Source organism: Anticarsia gemmatalis, chromosome 20, assembly GCF_050436995.1.
Source record: "Anticarsia gemmatalis isolate Benzon Research Colony breed Stoneville strain chromosome 20, ilAntGemm2 primary, whole genome shotgun sequence".
In the NCBI taxonomy this organism is placed as follows: domain Eukaryota; kingdom Metazoa; phylum Arthropoda; class Insecta; order Lepidoptera; family Erebidae; genus Anticarsia; species Anticarsia gemmatalis.
Window position 1 is genome coordinate 6,608,342 of NC_134764.1, and position 17,109 is coordinate 6,625,450.

At 35.7% G+C, this 17,109-nt stretch overlaps 1 protein-coding gene across 1 annotated transcript; it reads right to left on the reverse strand.

Annotated features, from left to right (window-relative positions):
* Positions 1 to 8: 8 nt before the first annotated feature.
* On the reverse strand, positions 9 to 16,092 carry LOC142981475 (uncharacterized). The gene is made up of 12 exons (XM_076127423.1): positions 15,813 to 16,092; positions 14,213 to 14,349; positions 10,142 to 10,232; positions 9,418 to 9,575; positions 8,757 to 9,105; positions 8,064 to 8,227; positions 7,436 to 7,594; positions 4,286 to 4,473; positions 3,888 to 3,934; positions 3,668 to 3,791; positions 3,207 to 3,416; positions 9 to 2,629 (listed from the first exon to the last, which is right to left on the reverse strand). Exons 1-12 carry the CDS (start codon positions 15,845 to 15,847, stop codon positions 2,588 to 2,590), a joined length of 1,704 nt encoding a protein of 567 aa, XP_075983538.1. The 5' UTR covers positions 15,848 to 16,092; the 3' UTR covers positions 9 to 2,587.
* Between the last annotated feature and the right edge of the window lie 1,017 nt (positions 16,093 to 17,109).

Genomic DNA, 17,109 nt, shown 5'->3' on the forward strand with positions numbered 1-17,109 from the left:
GTCGTGAATAAATTTTGTAACATTTAATTTCATCATTATATAGAAACAAGTATTATCACAAAATATAACATTACATAAAACAGTCATTTTTGTCATGGCGCTGTTCATATTCGTGTTCATATTTCATTTGGAGCAGATTTTTCAGCAAAGTATATCATGGTGCATACAGAAATTATAACAAGGCATGCTTTAAAACTCCTTACATGGTGCTTAGAATCTATAGCAAATAAGTATACCGTTTATCATCGAAGTATGGAAAATTTGTCAAAGATATAACGTCAAATATCTGAATTAAAGTTATACAAAAGAACAGTCGGACGGTTTTTTATAATTTTATTTATTAGGCATCAAATATGAACAGTCCATGATAATATATTAACCGTCGTCTATGACTAAACATGCTTACAATAAAACTATTAACTAACTCATACACCGATATTTATAATAGGGTTTAAACCCTCCATACACAAGGCTACGCAAGTCTTCAATACTTAATAATTTAAGTGTCCAAACGACATTTTTAAAAAATCCATGAATGTTGTTTATACGAGTCGTGTTGCTGATATTTGTCTTGCAACTCGATTTGTATAGCGTTAGTCGCTTGAAGACCTTCTTATTCATTAAAATAAATGAAGTTATGAAAGGCTTATAGTTTTGTTTCTTTCACTCCTTAGCGAAATGAAAAAGAGAAAATATATTGCAGTAGTTTTTTAACTAAAATAGGAATATAGTGTGTTTATGAATAGACGGTAAAATTGTTGAGTATCGGAGACTTGCGTAGCCTTATGTACGAAGGGCTTTATACTCACTGAAATTTGATACTTCACTATTTTCAAGAACAAACTGTAGTAAAATTATCATTTTCTTTAAAAAAAAAATCTATTTATAATATTTAAAAGCATGAAATGGTATATAATTTCAATGTGTATACGAAATAATTTTATTATTATAATTTCTAAAGCTGAAGTCGAGTTTTTTTTTTTAATTCAATTTCTTTAGATATATTCTTTTTTTTTCATAAACTTTACTATACAATTTAGCTCACAATAAATAATTTTAAATGCATTCAGTTAACAATGCTTAGTAACTTCATAATTTTGTCATGGTCATGTAAGAGAGACTTATTTTAAAATATGATTGACATAATATTGCAGTTTAAAAAGTAATTATTTGCTTCTGAATACAGCTATATGTGTTCAAGTTGTTTGGCACATCTGAAGGTAGTTTGAAATATCTACAAGGAGTGTTTAAATGCCTACAAGATGTTTGATACTATAACAGTCAACGCAAACAAAATTTATAAACGCCCGCATTTCTAAACGTGTTGCGTACACATGCACGCACGTATACGTACAAATATTACGTTTTTTATGTATATTGAGAAATATTTTGAACATGCTCAAAAAGGATTTTTAGACTTTAATGCACTGAAGTAAGATAAAATTGCAATGAAATGTGTCTTATGCCAGGTTTCTGAGGCACATTTAGCGGTAGTATATCTATTCAAACTGTCATCAATTTTATAAGCTTAAACGCTATTGAATAGATAAACTACCGCTAAATGTATCTCAGAAACCGGGGGTTAGAAAATCTTTTATTGAATGGTACGTCAAATGCTTATGTTCTATTTAAACGTAGTCAAGCTTTAGCAAATAATATGTTTAATGGGAGCCAGCCGAGTAGTTACATCAATTTGTGCGCAGCACTTTTATATGTTCGAAACAGGATTAATCACACAAACTTATTAATAAATATACATAGCAAATATACTTAAGAAGAGAGAAATATTTGAGCTTTATAATTTATTGTCAATTACATTTTCATAATTATTTTGAAGTTTGATTTTTTCATGCATTGATGAACAAAGAAGAATAATCGCTTCATGCAATTTAACGCGACTCTTAGACAATTTACAATATTTTTGGCAGGTTTGATAAAGGTGACGTTCGATTTTATTACAAAAAATTCAATTATTTGCCATCAAGGGGCCTTCGAAATGTGAAAAAATGAAGAAAGTTTAATTGAAAAAGTGAGATTGAAGAAAGAAAAATGATTATAGTAAGTAAGTATAGTTTCTATAGTTAACCGACTTATAATAGTAAGTTATTCTTCTTTACTCAACAAATAGTATTTTTTTATTGTTGGCTGCTTTGGAAGACAAGGATAAAGACTGACATTTCCAATAATTATAACAGTAAGAGCCAGTTTCACAGCTTATAAATAAGTTTCAGATAACCTAACCGATGGATAAAATGACAGTATAAAAACAACTGTCAAAATTGTTGTTGTAATTGTTACTTCTTCAAAAGTGTTGAAACCTCATCTTTATATAATAAACATTTGTGATGATTTCAAAGATTATTAAATTTCTCATTTTAAAACTTTTACAGAGTGTTAATTAAAAGGTCACGGAACATTCTATGCATTTTTGCCACATGGTTCAAATTTACACCAACCTGTATAATATATAACCTAAAATTTTTAAATTTCAATAACTTGGATAAATTCTAAAATGTACATAGTTAATGAGTGAAACTTACAATAATATAATATATAATTAGTATGTATATATAGCTGGAAGACTAGCTCAGTCTGGGTACAGCCTGTTGGAGTCCCTGCCGCAGCGTTCCTGAAACACATTCAACAATTGTTTATTTTTTAAAAGAATATTTCTGCAATAAAGTTCCCTATTCTTCTATGATGAATTGGTCGCGTATGTAAGTTGCGTGTTTATGCATGTACTTGGGTGAAGAAAAATAAATGCATTTCTTTTATCTATTTTAACAAAACTCTAGCTCGTGAATAAAAAGTTACACGTTTTATTCTTTTACATCGTTGCCATTTTCCTCCTTTTGTCTTCCGTGTTGCCATTATTTCATCTTGCATTTCGTATACCACCAGTGCTGCCACTTTATTCCACATTCATTTTCAAATCTATGTATTATGTATAGAACAATGTATAGAACAATCTACAGCGCACGTCAGCGTCACTGTGCAGTATCATACATACAGTCGGCTACGAAAGTCTGACTATATTTAATTCTCGAAATCCTATATTCTGAAGTATGTAATATCCATAGGAAAACGAGTTTTGAAGAAATTCGTTGACTCTAAATTACGTGCGACTGCTGTATGGGACCGGCGTCAGTGTAAGAACAAAGTAAGTTTAAGAAAGACCTAGAATATTTTTTATTAGGCCACGTTACCTGATGTTCACTGATGAGGTACACGGGCAGCGACTCGGTGCAGAACTCGCACGGTATGACGGGCTCCTCGTACGGGTCCCGCGGCATGGGGGGGCGGGGGGAGCGCGCCCTGGCCCCCCGCTCACCTCTGTCCCCCCTGTCCCTCCGAGTATTCTCCGCCGGTGACGAACTCCGCGGTCGCAGTTGCGCGAGGTCGGGACGACATCCGGTCTGAAAACAAAGTTATAGAATACTAAATGTTATTTTTTTATGCTTGCGTTTTTCAGAGGATGTTTAACTTGTAGGGAGGGTTAGTAGAAGCTTAAGTTTAAGTTTGTGGGGTCACCGCACTTGTCGCTACTGTAAAAAAATTACTATCGTCCTCTAAAAAGCAACGTTAAATATAACTTTTCAATCGACTAAAAGGTTTTCTTTGAATTAAATTTGAGCCAACAGCTACAGTGTAATGAGTGGATGTATACCTGATGCAGTACAAGTTGCGCGGCGGGCACGAGCGCTCCACAGAACTCACACGGCAGACGCTCGTCGTCCCCCGCGCCCCCCGCATTTCCGTCTCTATGTCCCCCACCTCGGTGTAACCGCTCACTGAAAAAAATACATGAGAAGATAAATGATGGCGACACTTCATTTGGTCATTTGTACTCATTGTGTCTTTTAAAATATTTCAAAACGACTACTTACCCATTATTATTAGAATTACTGGAGTTGGAATTATACGGGGCAGTCACCTGAAACACAGAAATTAAGAATTGTATTTTATATACCGCTGAAGGTGTTTCCCGGCATTTCTTAACATCATGTAGTCAATGGACCCCCAAAAAAGAAGCACAATTTGCAGAAAATCTTACCATCCATTGTCCATCGTAAGAAACCTACAGTAAATTACAAAAAAAATCTACATTCTAAATACGAACCCTGCCTCATTAGAACGCCGCCATGGCGTCCTAGTGCGGTAGAGCTCTAAGACCCTGGACCCTACACACACTCGCAGAATCCCAGGGGACCACAGATTAAGAAACACTTGTCCAAATGTTTAATTGTGTTTATAAGGCATGTCATTTTAAATAAGTATGTGTTACCTCATTGAGTCCCCTCCTCAGCTCTCTCAAAGAGGACTTGATCTCGCTGAACCTGTCCGCGCTCTTCTTCCTGTCCGTCTCCCCGTCCTTCCTCAGCTGCAGCTCGTTGAACCGCTCCATGAACTCCTGCGGCGTCATCGGCTTCAAGTTCTTGAACTCCTGACGCCTTCTCTCGTTTTCATCTGAACCTGAGGATAAATTAATGGCAGATTATTTTCTGAATTGGAGTCGTGAAATGTCACCTGACTGGTCTCGGGTTCGATTTCCGGGTCGGATAAAGTCTTATCCTCTCGAGCGCCCCAACGTCAAAATTCAAATATACCGTTAAGCGTCCGGGCCAAAATGGCGCGCGAAATTGAATTGGCGGTTGGCGTTTAAGCGCCGATTCCGTCATATTTTAATACTAACACCCTAGTCATACCTTATATATTTGAAATCTACATAAAATTTGCTATAGATTAAAAAAATAAACCACAAATAATATTTGATAGTGGTAGTACAATAGTCGGTTTAATCTGAATATTTTGTGCTTTAGGCATGTGTTTGAAGAAAGTCTAAAAAATATTTTTAGGCAAAAAAAATAATATGACGAAAGGTCTAATCGTGTAGTTAATGAATAATGACATTAAAATCCAACTGTAAAATATACTCAAATCTTTAAAATTAGTTAACCTTTTCACCGCCACGGACGTTAAGAGACGTAAAATTGAAAATCGCTCACGACGCCATCGACGTGATAGCACGTCAAAAATATCACTTTTTTATAGTTCAAAATAAACATACAACAATACGTTTCAAGTGTTTTCTTTCTCCTGTTATTATTACCTAAACATATTTATTACATTATTACACAAAGACATATAATAATTAGACAGTTGTACCTGAAAAAAAAACAAAGTAAATCATCATGCAAAATGTATAAATTTAGCCCGCAAATCCACGCCACAGACGTGAAGACGCGTCAACTAGTGATGTGCAAGGAAAAGGACTACAATCTAAACACTTTATGCAATATTTCGAAAACAAATTGAAATACTTCACTCCTTTCTGAAAAAAAAATTTTTTGTCTGATATGTTTTAAATTAGATTCAATACAAACCTAAATATGTAATAAAACTACCATATCTAGTGATAAACTCATGACTAAATAAGTGCAAATCGATCATTTTGTGGCAACTCTCGCGCATCTCTATTAGCGGAATCCCTTACAGTGCTTCGTACGCCACTGACGGAATCAGACGGCGCGCTCTGACGTCACCCGCGCTGCTGGACACTCGTAGTGTTGTTGCAATACGTTATTAATAATAGGTACATAAATTCTTGTGTATAATAAATTTTTCGTACACCATCTGCGCCACAAAAATGTCTTCAAGTCAAATGACGACAGAAGAGCTGTTGAGAGTGTTAGAAGGTGTAGAAGATGATGTTACATATTCTGAAGCAGAATCTTTAAGGAGTGACGATTTAGAGGTAAGTTATTGTTTGAATACATTAAACAAACAATAAAGGTATTATTAATGTTGTAGGACTAACAAAAAAACACAGTTATCATGCCAATACGTACTATCTATGTTTATTGTACCTTTTAGGTATAGTTACTACTTTTGTCGTTATTCAATATTAGAAATATGTTATCACTACATAGTATATTTGTATGCTTAAATCTTTAAAACTACGCAACAGATATTGATGCGTTTTTTTAATAGATAGAATGATTAAAAAGGAATGTTTTATGTATAATAATGATTTGGTGAACATGGACGAGAATCTTTAGAAGTAGACATAATTAGCAAAATATTTTCGTAGTACGCGGAATAACAGTGACATTTCGAATCATAGAGCACAAAACATATTTATTTTACCGAGTCATAGAGTTCTTTCAAACTGTGTTTCCATGTTACTACATCAAAATAAATTTTATAGACTAGAAAAATATTACGAAAATTTTATTTCTACATTTATTAAAATCGTAAGATACGAGTACGAAACAATTGTGCAAAATTGAGTATTGATTATAATTTAACGTATTCAGATGAATGATTAAACGTAACGATATATTATACTTCACTCCGACTTGCCACACTGGTACATCTCTAATATAAGGCGGCAAAATTTGAAATCGCAGCGCTGACCACGCCAGTGGCGTTTCTTAACGTCAAAAGGTGTCGTCACAACTGGGATTAGTGCTGTGACTTTTTGAATAAAATATTTGAATTAAGTACTTTTTTTATGCAAATTGTTCGTGTATATCATTGTTATTTTTGGGTAATGAGTACTGAGTAGTGTAAAGTTGACACATGGGAGAAATTCAATAAAATTTTGTGGTACTTTTATGCAATTTTTACTCATAATATAAGAACACGTAAAATTAATCGAAGTTTTATCGATATACACTTTTCCCGTGACTATTATTTTGTAGGTTATACCTACGAAGGAATTTATTGCTTGGCGTGGGGAACACCGATTTTCAATATTACTCTGGCGGTGAAAAGGTTAAAAAAAGGATTTACAAAATTGGTCATAAAGGAACATGTCGTCGGGTCAGATGTTGTTTATGGTGCTCTCTGGCCTATATCAACCACTTATTCAAGTGTGTGCATTAGATCGTCGTCTCGTTTCATCAGCTTCAATGTCAAATATGTTTGGAAGGGATAAACATAGTTTTAGCATTTCATTTCTACGTTTTTTAAATGTAAGATCGTTTTGCCGTACCACGGTGGCGGGGCGCTTGACGGGGGTAGAACATTCAACCGTGACACGGTGGCCGGGCGCTTGAGAGGTTATTGGTGCTTTTTAATTTGTTTGAGTTTACTCTCACCCGCTTGCAAATCATTTTACTGGTTTAGGCATAAAAAAGAGACAGAGTTACATTGTTTACAAGATTTTTAGAATTGGTAAGAAGCTTCAATTGGAGTTTGGTAACGGTGTTTGGTAACGTCTACACCCTCAGTTATAACAGGCATTATGTCGAAAATGCGTAAAACAGTGCAGTGAATTAAGGGTATAACCAAATTTAACTTCAGGTATCCATAGTCTTGTTCTTATCCCATTTTTTAATCCAAATAACAAGCTGAAAACGGATTTGGCTAAAGTTTTTACGGTCGGCTGCCTGGCGTCAAGCCTCCTAGGAAAATTTAACAGTAGGTATACCTAGCACATATCCAGCGGATCCGCCCTGGTGTTCTGGACTCTTCCACACGCGACCCTGCAGTCTGCTCTTGTAGTCCACCTCGGTGTCAGGGTTCTGTAGTGCGTCCATCTTGCGAAGCTTCTCCAGTTTCGCCGCCGGACTTAACACTGGTGGAAGACCTAAAACAGGTATGAAGAGATGAAGAAAATTAATGTGGAGTGTTCTTTCAATTTTAATTTAAGTACATGATTCCCCGGTTCCTGAGCGATTTGTCATAAGTCTTTGAATGCAGTTGTTTTTGTTTTTAAGTAGGCAAGCAGGTAAAGTAATAGGGTGCTTAGAGCAACTCCGGTAAGGGACTCCTAAATTGGGGCAACCGCGTAAAAAAATGAAGTGAGTGAATTAACGTTTCTTCAATATTTAAAATACCTAGTTCTTCTCTGTGGTTTTTTTTATACCCTGTATATAAATCGTAGTGTATTTCACACATATCCTCCTTCCTATACACCAGTTAAGTGCACTAAAGAAAGCTGTTTGGATATCCTAAGCTCAACTACCACTATGTTGACTATACGCCACCCATCTATAGAATATCCGCGCTAAAGTTACTTAACCCATTGGTCCAACTGACAATGACAAGGTACTGACCTACAGACAGGTTGTAGGCCGTCTGTTCCTGTCGCACCCTCTCCTCCTCCTGCTGTCGCTGCAGCGCGCTGTAGTAGGGCAGGTCGCGGCGCGGCTCGGCCGTCGGCGGCTGCTTCGGCGGCTTCGGAGCTGGCCGCTTCTTCACCGCGCCGCGAGACATACCTCTAATATATTATAACCATTTATATCAGTCACAACTAGTAAGGCTCTATAGAACCATTTATATGAGTAAGTGTAAGGATTGTGCAAAGTCGCGTTCCTTGGTGTCTTTCTACCCCTATGGGAAAGTATTTATTACAATGTCTTAGTAACACAGTGAAGGAAATAGAATTTCCCCTATTACATGGGACTAACATTGTGAATGGTGAAAATTGGGTGTATTTCATACACCTCTGACTAAGTTTCCGGGTGTAACAAGCTTTATAATAATACCTATAATGTATGTAAGGAACAACAATCACCAAATCTTTTTTTATATTCTTCAAGCTCCGAAACATTTAGACTGATAACTCTCCACAAATAGTTGTTTCGGGTCTGGTTGTACTTTGTGTACGTTGTTTGTATGTTTGTAAAAGTCTCAGCGACACAAGAGCAATCATTCTTAGTGCGGGAGTTGTCTATTTTTAAAATAAAAATATATCCCGAAGTAGAAAATATATAGAAGCCAAAACAACACATTTCAAAAATACTTACAAATTCTTCTCAACCTTATTCGCTGCTGCCATATAAGTATTAATCTGTGGTTGATCATTAGTTCTTTTTATCTGAGGTCTTAGACCATTCATATGGTTAGAACTTCTCCAGTCACTGGACCTTTCTCCATTAGTAAGACCCGATGACCCACTAGTACTTGGTTTATCAAAGTACCTCATTTCCGTGGTAGGTTTTTCATTAGTATTCTTTATATAGCCGTTTGGTCTGTCCAATCTAGACGTGGTTGGTCGTGGACCGTTGCTTGTAGAAGGAAGATTTGTAATTTTAGCGATCACAGGCTTTGTGGCGTTTGATTTCGGGAGTTCTTTCTTGATAATTGGTGCGGGATCTGGTAAGAAATATATGGTGTAAAAATACTTCAGTAATTGATATTGTATTCTTAGTATGGATATGATGGTAGGGGCGGCTGTGTGCAGGCACGGTCGGTAATGTATGCGACTTACACACAAAGGTCTCGGCTACGATTCCCGAGTCGAGCCAAAAAATATTCCTGAATTTTTCTGCCAAGAAAAACCTCCGTGCCTCAGAGAGCATGTAAATTAATACGTTGTCCTGCACCTGACTTCTTCATCAGTTATATCTGTCCTATTAGGACGTGAGAATGATAGAATAGTAGTCTAATTATATGGGTGTTAGTTACCATCATCAAGTCGTATGAAGCCATGGTTGGAGTCGACGTGCAGCTGGCGGTACTTGATCATGACCCACTCGCGGCACTCGGGGCACTGCTCCGTGCGCACGCCGCAGTAGCTCTCGTGACCAGGCAGGTCGCGCCGGGGCAACTCCAACTCACAGTACCTGATACCAATACCAATGATAAAATATTTGGTTCATAATAATTGAGAGGTTCATAAAGATTGAGAGCCGAATCTTCGAGGGACTTGGTCTTTTTATATAAAGGAAAAATACCAATGGACTTTTGTAAGTCGTGGGATTTAGATATAATATTGGTAGTTTCAACGGTGAAAGAAAACGACGAGAGGAAAACTTGAAAGAGTTTTTTAAGCAGTACTTAAAGGAACGCTATGTTCTTGATCCGCACTGGACCAGAACGGTAAGTTTGCGGTAGAAAACAGAATTCTGTTCTCTATGCTCTGGCCCAACAGCGGAAAATGGCCAGTTTTTTATTTTAAGTAAATAGAGCAACTTGTTTGAAGGGAAAGAGGGGAGGCCTTTGCCCAGCAGTGGGACCCATAAAGGGCTAATAAAAAAAATAGAGGACACAATTTTTTCCCAACAGATAAAAAGTAACTGTCTTACCAATAAACGTCGAGAGAGAACAAAGAATAGGCCTAGACGACGTTTATAATTAAAACAGTAGGTAAGTTTTTTTTATTAGTACTGTATTGGTTGCAATACATTACCTACAAGACTTGATGGTGTGCGCGCAGGAGTCTCGTATGTGATCCTCCATGTCGGTCCCGCACACGCTCTCCCCGCATTTCTTGCATGGCACTACACAAACAAACACACAGGTAAGAATACTTACTAAACTACTGCACAGATAGTGAAACGACTTTCACTAATAGACTTAGTGATCTGGAAAAGTTTTAGTGTAAGTTTACAATTTAATATGTTATTGAAATATGATGATGATTGTTCAAGATTTCGATTTGATGTCCGGTATATGGCAATAAGCACGCTTGGGACTAACATTATAAATGGCGAAATATCGGTGTATTTTACACACATTTGTCTTCCGCTTTGATTATAACAGACGGGATTTTGTAAAAATATAGTTTATAAATACAAAAAGTTTTTTATAAACCGTCTTTGATGATATTCTTTAAAACTTCCTCATACGAATATAGCAGTGGCGTAATAAAGCTAAGATTAAATAGTACTCAGCAAGATGATGAATCACGAGACAGGTCTATAAGTTGTCGGATTGTGCGGACAGAAATAGACCGCCCCTTCGTATCCTTCATAAATATGTTACATTTCTCATTTCTCATTCTATAACAGTTTGATATAGCGAGACTCCTTTATATATGACCAAAGTCTTCTTCAACTGCACGTTTGGCGCAGTTGTTAGTGGTCAACTCGCTACAATAACCGTAGCGTGGTAGATTCGGATCCCACCCGAGACTTATCTTTGTGTGATGAGTACGAGAATTTGTTCTGAGGCTGGTCGGAATTTATCTATATAAGTATGTATTTAGAAGTATATAAGTACGTTATGAGTTATTTGGTTACCATAGTACAAGTTCTGCTTAGTTTGGAATCAAATGACCGTGTGTGAGTTTTCCAATGATATTTATTTATTTATGCTGCCCGTGACTTCGACTACCTGAAGATTTTCGGGGTAAAAATCCTATGTGTTAATCCAAGTTATGAACTATCTGTGTGCCAAATTTCATAAAAATCCGTTAGGTAGTTTTGGCGCTATTAAGTGACACAACAAAATTGTTTGTTAATTTTCGCAATGATATTAGGAAGATGATGACTCCCAGCTCATATTTGAAGATTTCTTGCTTTATTCAGATTCCGTCATGACAGTCGCATTGTAGCTTGTTTATTTGAATAGAGTGTTTATAAATGACATTAATTGTTTATGCGTTCATAGTTGCTGTATTGTGACGACATATTGTCTGAATACTAGAAACAGTAAAGCACATATCGGCTTATAGATGTCTGACAACCAGAGTCAGTAGTCTAAGGATAAATTAACGTCACGACACAGTGAGGATGTAACCTTAAATTAAAGGAATTGAAGTTCGCAAAAGGAAAAGGTAAACGAAGTCACTTTGAGCCCTCTAATTTCACACCTGTGTTTGTTAAGACGAGACGAGTTATAACAGCCAGTAGCCTCGGGCAAGGAGCAACCTCAATGATAATTGCAATCCTGACATGTACTAGTAGTTAATAGAAACCTTGATTGGGACATCATTATTCCTTTTTGTTACTAACTTAAACTACAATAACTATTGTAAAGCCGCGACTTTGAGAGGTTAGTGCTTTTATCCTGTTGTGTTTTTATCCTCCGTAAGTTATGAAATTAATCTATACTAATCTATACTAATACTAATACTAATATACTAATATATACTAATCTATACTAATACTAATAATATTATAAAGCTGAAGAGTTTGTTTGTTTGTTTGAACGCGCTAATCTCAGGAACTACTGGACCGATTTGAAAAAATCTTTCAGTGTTAGATAGTCCATTTATCGAGGAAGGCTATAGGCTATATATCATTACGCTACAACCAATAGGAGCAGAGTAGCAATAAAAAATGTTACAAAAACGGGGAAAATTTTGGCCCATTCTCTCTTATGTGATGCAAGCGAAGTTGCGCGAGTCAGCTAGTATTGTATAATAATAACAATTACATGTGACCTCCCCCGTAGAAAATTCAGGAGAAGAACTTTAAAAAATAGTTATGAAGTACACGCTTAAAGCAAAAGAAGATAACGAAATACCGACGCTAACATAATTGGTGATAATAAGGCTAATAGATAGATTACGATAGTGTTGTCAGTACAAATAATTACGTCTAACTATCTAATCTAGTTAACAAGTGCACCTAGATCGATTGAATGAAATGTTTTCGTTCTAGAAACCACAAATAGCCTGGTTGTAGGTGCCAAATGAGAGATCCTAATGAGTATTCGTTTCAGTTATACGTTGTTCTCTATTGTTATTACTTGTAAAACTGTCTATTGAGAGCAAATAAAACCAAATATGTGTGACACGGACGTAAATACGAAATTTGATTTTGTTTGCAAAATGCGAGCTTTCGACATGAGTCTAACATAATCGTAAATCATGGGTATGAACTCGGGACCTGTAGATCTAAATTAAATGTAGAAATCACATTATTTATCCTTAGTAATATTATAAATGCGAAAGTTTGTGAGAATGTATGTATGGATGTTTGTTACTCTTTCACGCAAATACTACTGACCCGATTACGATGAAATTTGGTATATGGTAGCTGAAGACCCTGACCCAGACCCCCTGCTTCCACGCGGACGAAGTCGCGGGCGGCTTCTAGTTATATATATTGTTTCCTTTGATATGATGTTAGTAGTCCTCAAATTTACTGAGTCTACCACTAGCTCGGATAAAGGTGTAGAGCTTTGCGACCACGCAGTGCTAGGCAGTCTATGGGTGTGTAGTTAAAGTCAGGACGTGAAGACGCATACAGAATGAAAATTATGATCATCATTAACATTATTGGCAGCATTTTTAACTACTGTAGATATACCTTGCAATGGGTATTGTGCCTCTTTCCGTTTACATTAGAGTTCCCTGCATTTTGCCACCCTTTTGTTGGTCTTCCCGACAATCTATACCAAGTCATCGACATTTAATAACAATAACTAAGTACTTAACGTTAAGTATTTTTTACAATTTACATTCAGCGACAATTGTAATCATTTTACGAGTCATTTGATTGAATATGGATAAGTGCAAATAGCTACACATATAACCACTTAATGTAATCTGTATTAATTAGCAAAATGAATGGTCATAATTATTACGCAACTTACACTACACTGGGGGCTATTGAATACCAATATTCTGTACATTGTTTCTTTTCTTAAATGATGATTAGTAAAAGGTTATTTCAAAGATGCAATGTACGGCATAGTAGCTATCCAGTTGTTGTCAACTGAGATACGCAAAATGCATGCATGTATCTCAGTTGACAACTGTACCGTATGCTATTCATTGTTTTCTCTCTTACATTATAGTGATTAATGTGTAATGTCAAAGCAGCAATGTACTGAATAGAGACCATCATATTGTCGTACACTAGTTGTCAACTGATATACACAATATGCTAACTGGTGAATCAATGGTAGTAGTTTACGTAATTTTAAGGTAGCTTGTCTTCGGACAATGGCGTATGCTCGTAACACGATAAATGTAAACATCTTTGTTATCTCCAGTTACAAGTTTTAGTGGCAATATCGTCTCTAATTTCTTAGTATATCGGCTTGTATATTTTTGTTTTCAGTTTGTTAGTTTATGTTTTGATAAGTAACGTAAATATAAGGAGTTACTTAAATATTATTCAATCCGTATAATTTATACTTGATCGAAAGTGACCAAAAAAAGTTTACATCAATCCCACTTTTTCAGTTTTTGGATTTTGGAATGGCGTTAGATTGGATATGGTTGCTAGATGACCGGGATTTCCGGGATTGTCCCGGAATTTTGCTTTTTGTCCCGTGTCCAGTAATTCACTTTGCTATCCCGCAATGAAAAGATACTAGATTTTACAAAATTACAATACTACATATTTTTATTTCGGTCACTCCTGCTTACGGATTCCTTTCGTAGCCCCAGCAATGTCTAGTAAATGATCAGCCTGGAACTGGCAGCCCTAATCTAGTACGATTGCCGCAATTCAACTCAAAACGACAAAGAGATTAATCAGAGTGTGAAACAATAAAGTGGGTTTTAATAAGAGGATGTACTTACGTAATTTGTGCAGTTTGTCATGGTGTTCCTGCAACTCATTCTGCGGCACCGGCTCCTTGCAGACAGGGCAGACGCGGATGTTACGAGCGCAATGCACGCTATGAATCGTGAAGTTTACGCACGGGATCTCGCGCTTACTGTTAACAAATTGATATTATTTGTCTTATTGCGTACTATATGAATAAATGATTTTAAAAGTTTGTCTTTTTGAATATTTTGTATTCAGTACTTAATTTAAATAGGTAGGTACTTTAAAACGCGATGAATTTGAGTTTCGTTTTGTATAATGTTTACTTTTAGCACGATGCGAATTTGAAGTGGTTAATAACTTGATGAATTGGTGTTTATGTTCTGTTAAGCATTATCTAATACTCTTATGACAAGTGCTTATGACTAAGTATCGTTCATCCGAGTTAAATTGGATTTTGTTATTTATATAATTAAGTACGTTTGTAACTTCAATTCTACGCTCGAGTACGCACTCACGATCAACGAGCGCATTGATGATGCTTCAGTTCAGCTTTCTATTGTGTAATACAATGCCGAACAATATATGTTTAGTTTACCTAACAATAGGCAGATTTAATAAATTGTTTTCTGAACAAAATATTGACAGAATTGGGCAGAATAATCGGTTGGAAATTTGGAATCGACGAGGATTAGGTATGTTTATCAATTACTAGCTTTTACCCGCGACTTCGTCCGCCACCTGAATTTTCCCATGGGAATGCGTCATTTTCCCGGGGTAAAAAGAAGCCTATGTCCTTTCTCGGGTATCAAAATATCTCCATACCAAATTTCATACAAATTGGTTCAGTAGTTACTAGTTAAGGCGTGATTGAATAACAGACAGATAGACAGACAGAGTTACTTTCACGTTTGTAATATTAAGTATGGATGGATGAATGATGCGAGAAATACTGAATCAAAATTTGGAACAATTTGGCCCACACATACTCGGAAACTCGGAAATACCCACTGAATAACCAGTGGGAATAACATTAGACTTTCGTGGAAAAGTCAACAGTTTTATGAACGTTTAGAAATTTGAATGAGAAATTGTGATTAGGGTAGTTAGATAGGCACCCTCATCATACGCCAGCATAATCAGCAACTTAATGCAATCACATTTTTTTAAACATCTAGACAAAGGAAAAAATATTTAACTGTTTATTTTATTGGAATTTTATTACACCAGTAGGCGGCGGTAGATACCATTTTTGAATACGTCATGCCTTATTTCGTTCACAATTTACATAATTGAAAGAATATAGGTCATCGAGGTCATGTGAGGTCACTGGGATCATTTAACTTTTGACTTTACGTAGGTATAAACAAAAACAACGGAAATGACCATACTTCTAGAATAAACTTAGCAATTTTAACGCTTTAGAAAATCGTTGTTCTTATTCTCAGAAATGAATAAGCCGACTCAAAAAAGTTGTGTTAACAATAATTCTAAAGAAAGGTAAACAAGCAAACTCCGGACAGCTGCGATGTTCGCAATGCTCTAAATAATCTAAAAATAGCCGGCTAACGTGTGTACTCTAAAATAGAACTAATATTGACAACATAACACGCATATTGTCATTAAACTTACCAATTTGGACACGATTTTGTTTCAGAGTCTTCCATTTCAACTATTTTAAAGTTAATTTTCTAGTTAATTCAACATTAAACACTATTTTATTTAACACTATAACCTATGTAATAATTTTGACGAATACTTTTAATGAATACTATTCTGGCGGTAGTTTTGTAGTCAATTCTTCGACTGATTTACATGTAAAATTGAACTATGTCTAGAGGTTTGAATTAAAAACATTTTTGCTGAACACTTTCGGTAAATCCCACAACCACAGACTATACATTGTAAAATAATGCAAAATAACCAACTTCACTTTGTATTTTGACAGTCTGCGTACTCACTTCAATAGTGATGTCCAGCTAATAGCAATTTACAATAGCGTTATAACGTTGAATAAATAACGTCTATTAGTTAACTATTAATCGATACACGTTCGTTCTGATTAAACGACTAAAGCGATTTATTTATAGTTTAACGTGAAATTTATTTCTCAAATCCACTTCAACATCAAAACAGTACCTACAATAATATTATTATGTTTAAGGCCGAGATTAAACAGGTTATCATAATGCTATTCCGTATATGTCATGTTCTAATAGCAGAAAAATATCCGTCTTTTTTGCTGTAAATTCATCGATTTACTCTGATTCTATTACGAGGTGGCTCGGTAAGCGAGTTATACAAAGATATATTAACATCATCGATGTTATTATTAATTAGGTACTAGCACTTTTAACATGAGCGTGTTATGACACTAAATGCTTAGCTACCAGTAGCTTAAGGCATCAAGTTGTCTTGATCGCGAACATCCCTTCGATGATAAAGATGATTCAGCCGGCAAGTATTTTATCTCTTTATAAGTACATAGCTGCCAACTGGTTGTTCAATATTTATGAAGAACCATAAATTCACTCATTGTCTATGACAATAAAGTCCCGGGTTCAAAGAATATCCATATCAGATAGTGACCCGACCGATTAATTCCTAATCTAACGATAACTTTAATCTGCTATCAGCCGACCTAATTAACAATAGGTACTTAGTATTATAATAATTTATTTTATTATTTCAGATGATGTCATCGATTATAGTACTACTGTTACCGTAAAGTATGGTTATACTATACTGTCTTACTAATCCTACGATTATTATGACTGCGGCATATTGTGAGAATGGATGTGTATACGTTTATAACTCTTTAACACTGAAACTACTGAACCGAATTTTATGAAATTTGGGACATCGATAGCTAATAAAACCCAAATTTTACACAAGCCACTTTTTACCTTGGGAAGTCGTGAACAGAAAT

What these genes read in the sequence shown, in the direction of transcription:
- LOC142981475 (XM_076127423.1), bottom strand. Translation starts at nt 15,847, where the DNA reads ATGGAAGACTCTGAAACAAAATCGTGTCCAAATTG. An exon ending in ACAAAATCGTGTCCAAATTG is followed by an intron (nt 14,350 to 15,812) that starts GTAAGTTTAATG and finishes ATTTGTTAACAG; the next exon opens with TAAGCGCGAGATCCCGTGCG. An exon ending in AATAAGGTTGAGAAGAATTT is followed by an intron (nt 8,228 to 8,756) that starts GTAAGTATTTTT and finishes ATAATATATTAG; the next exon opens with AGGTATGTCTCGCGGCGCGG.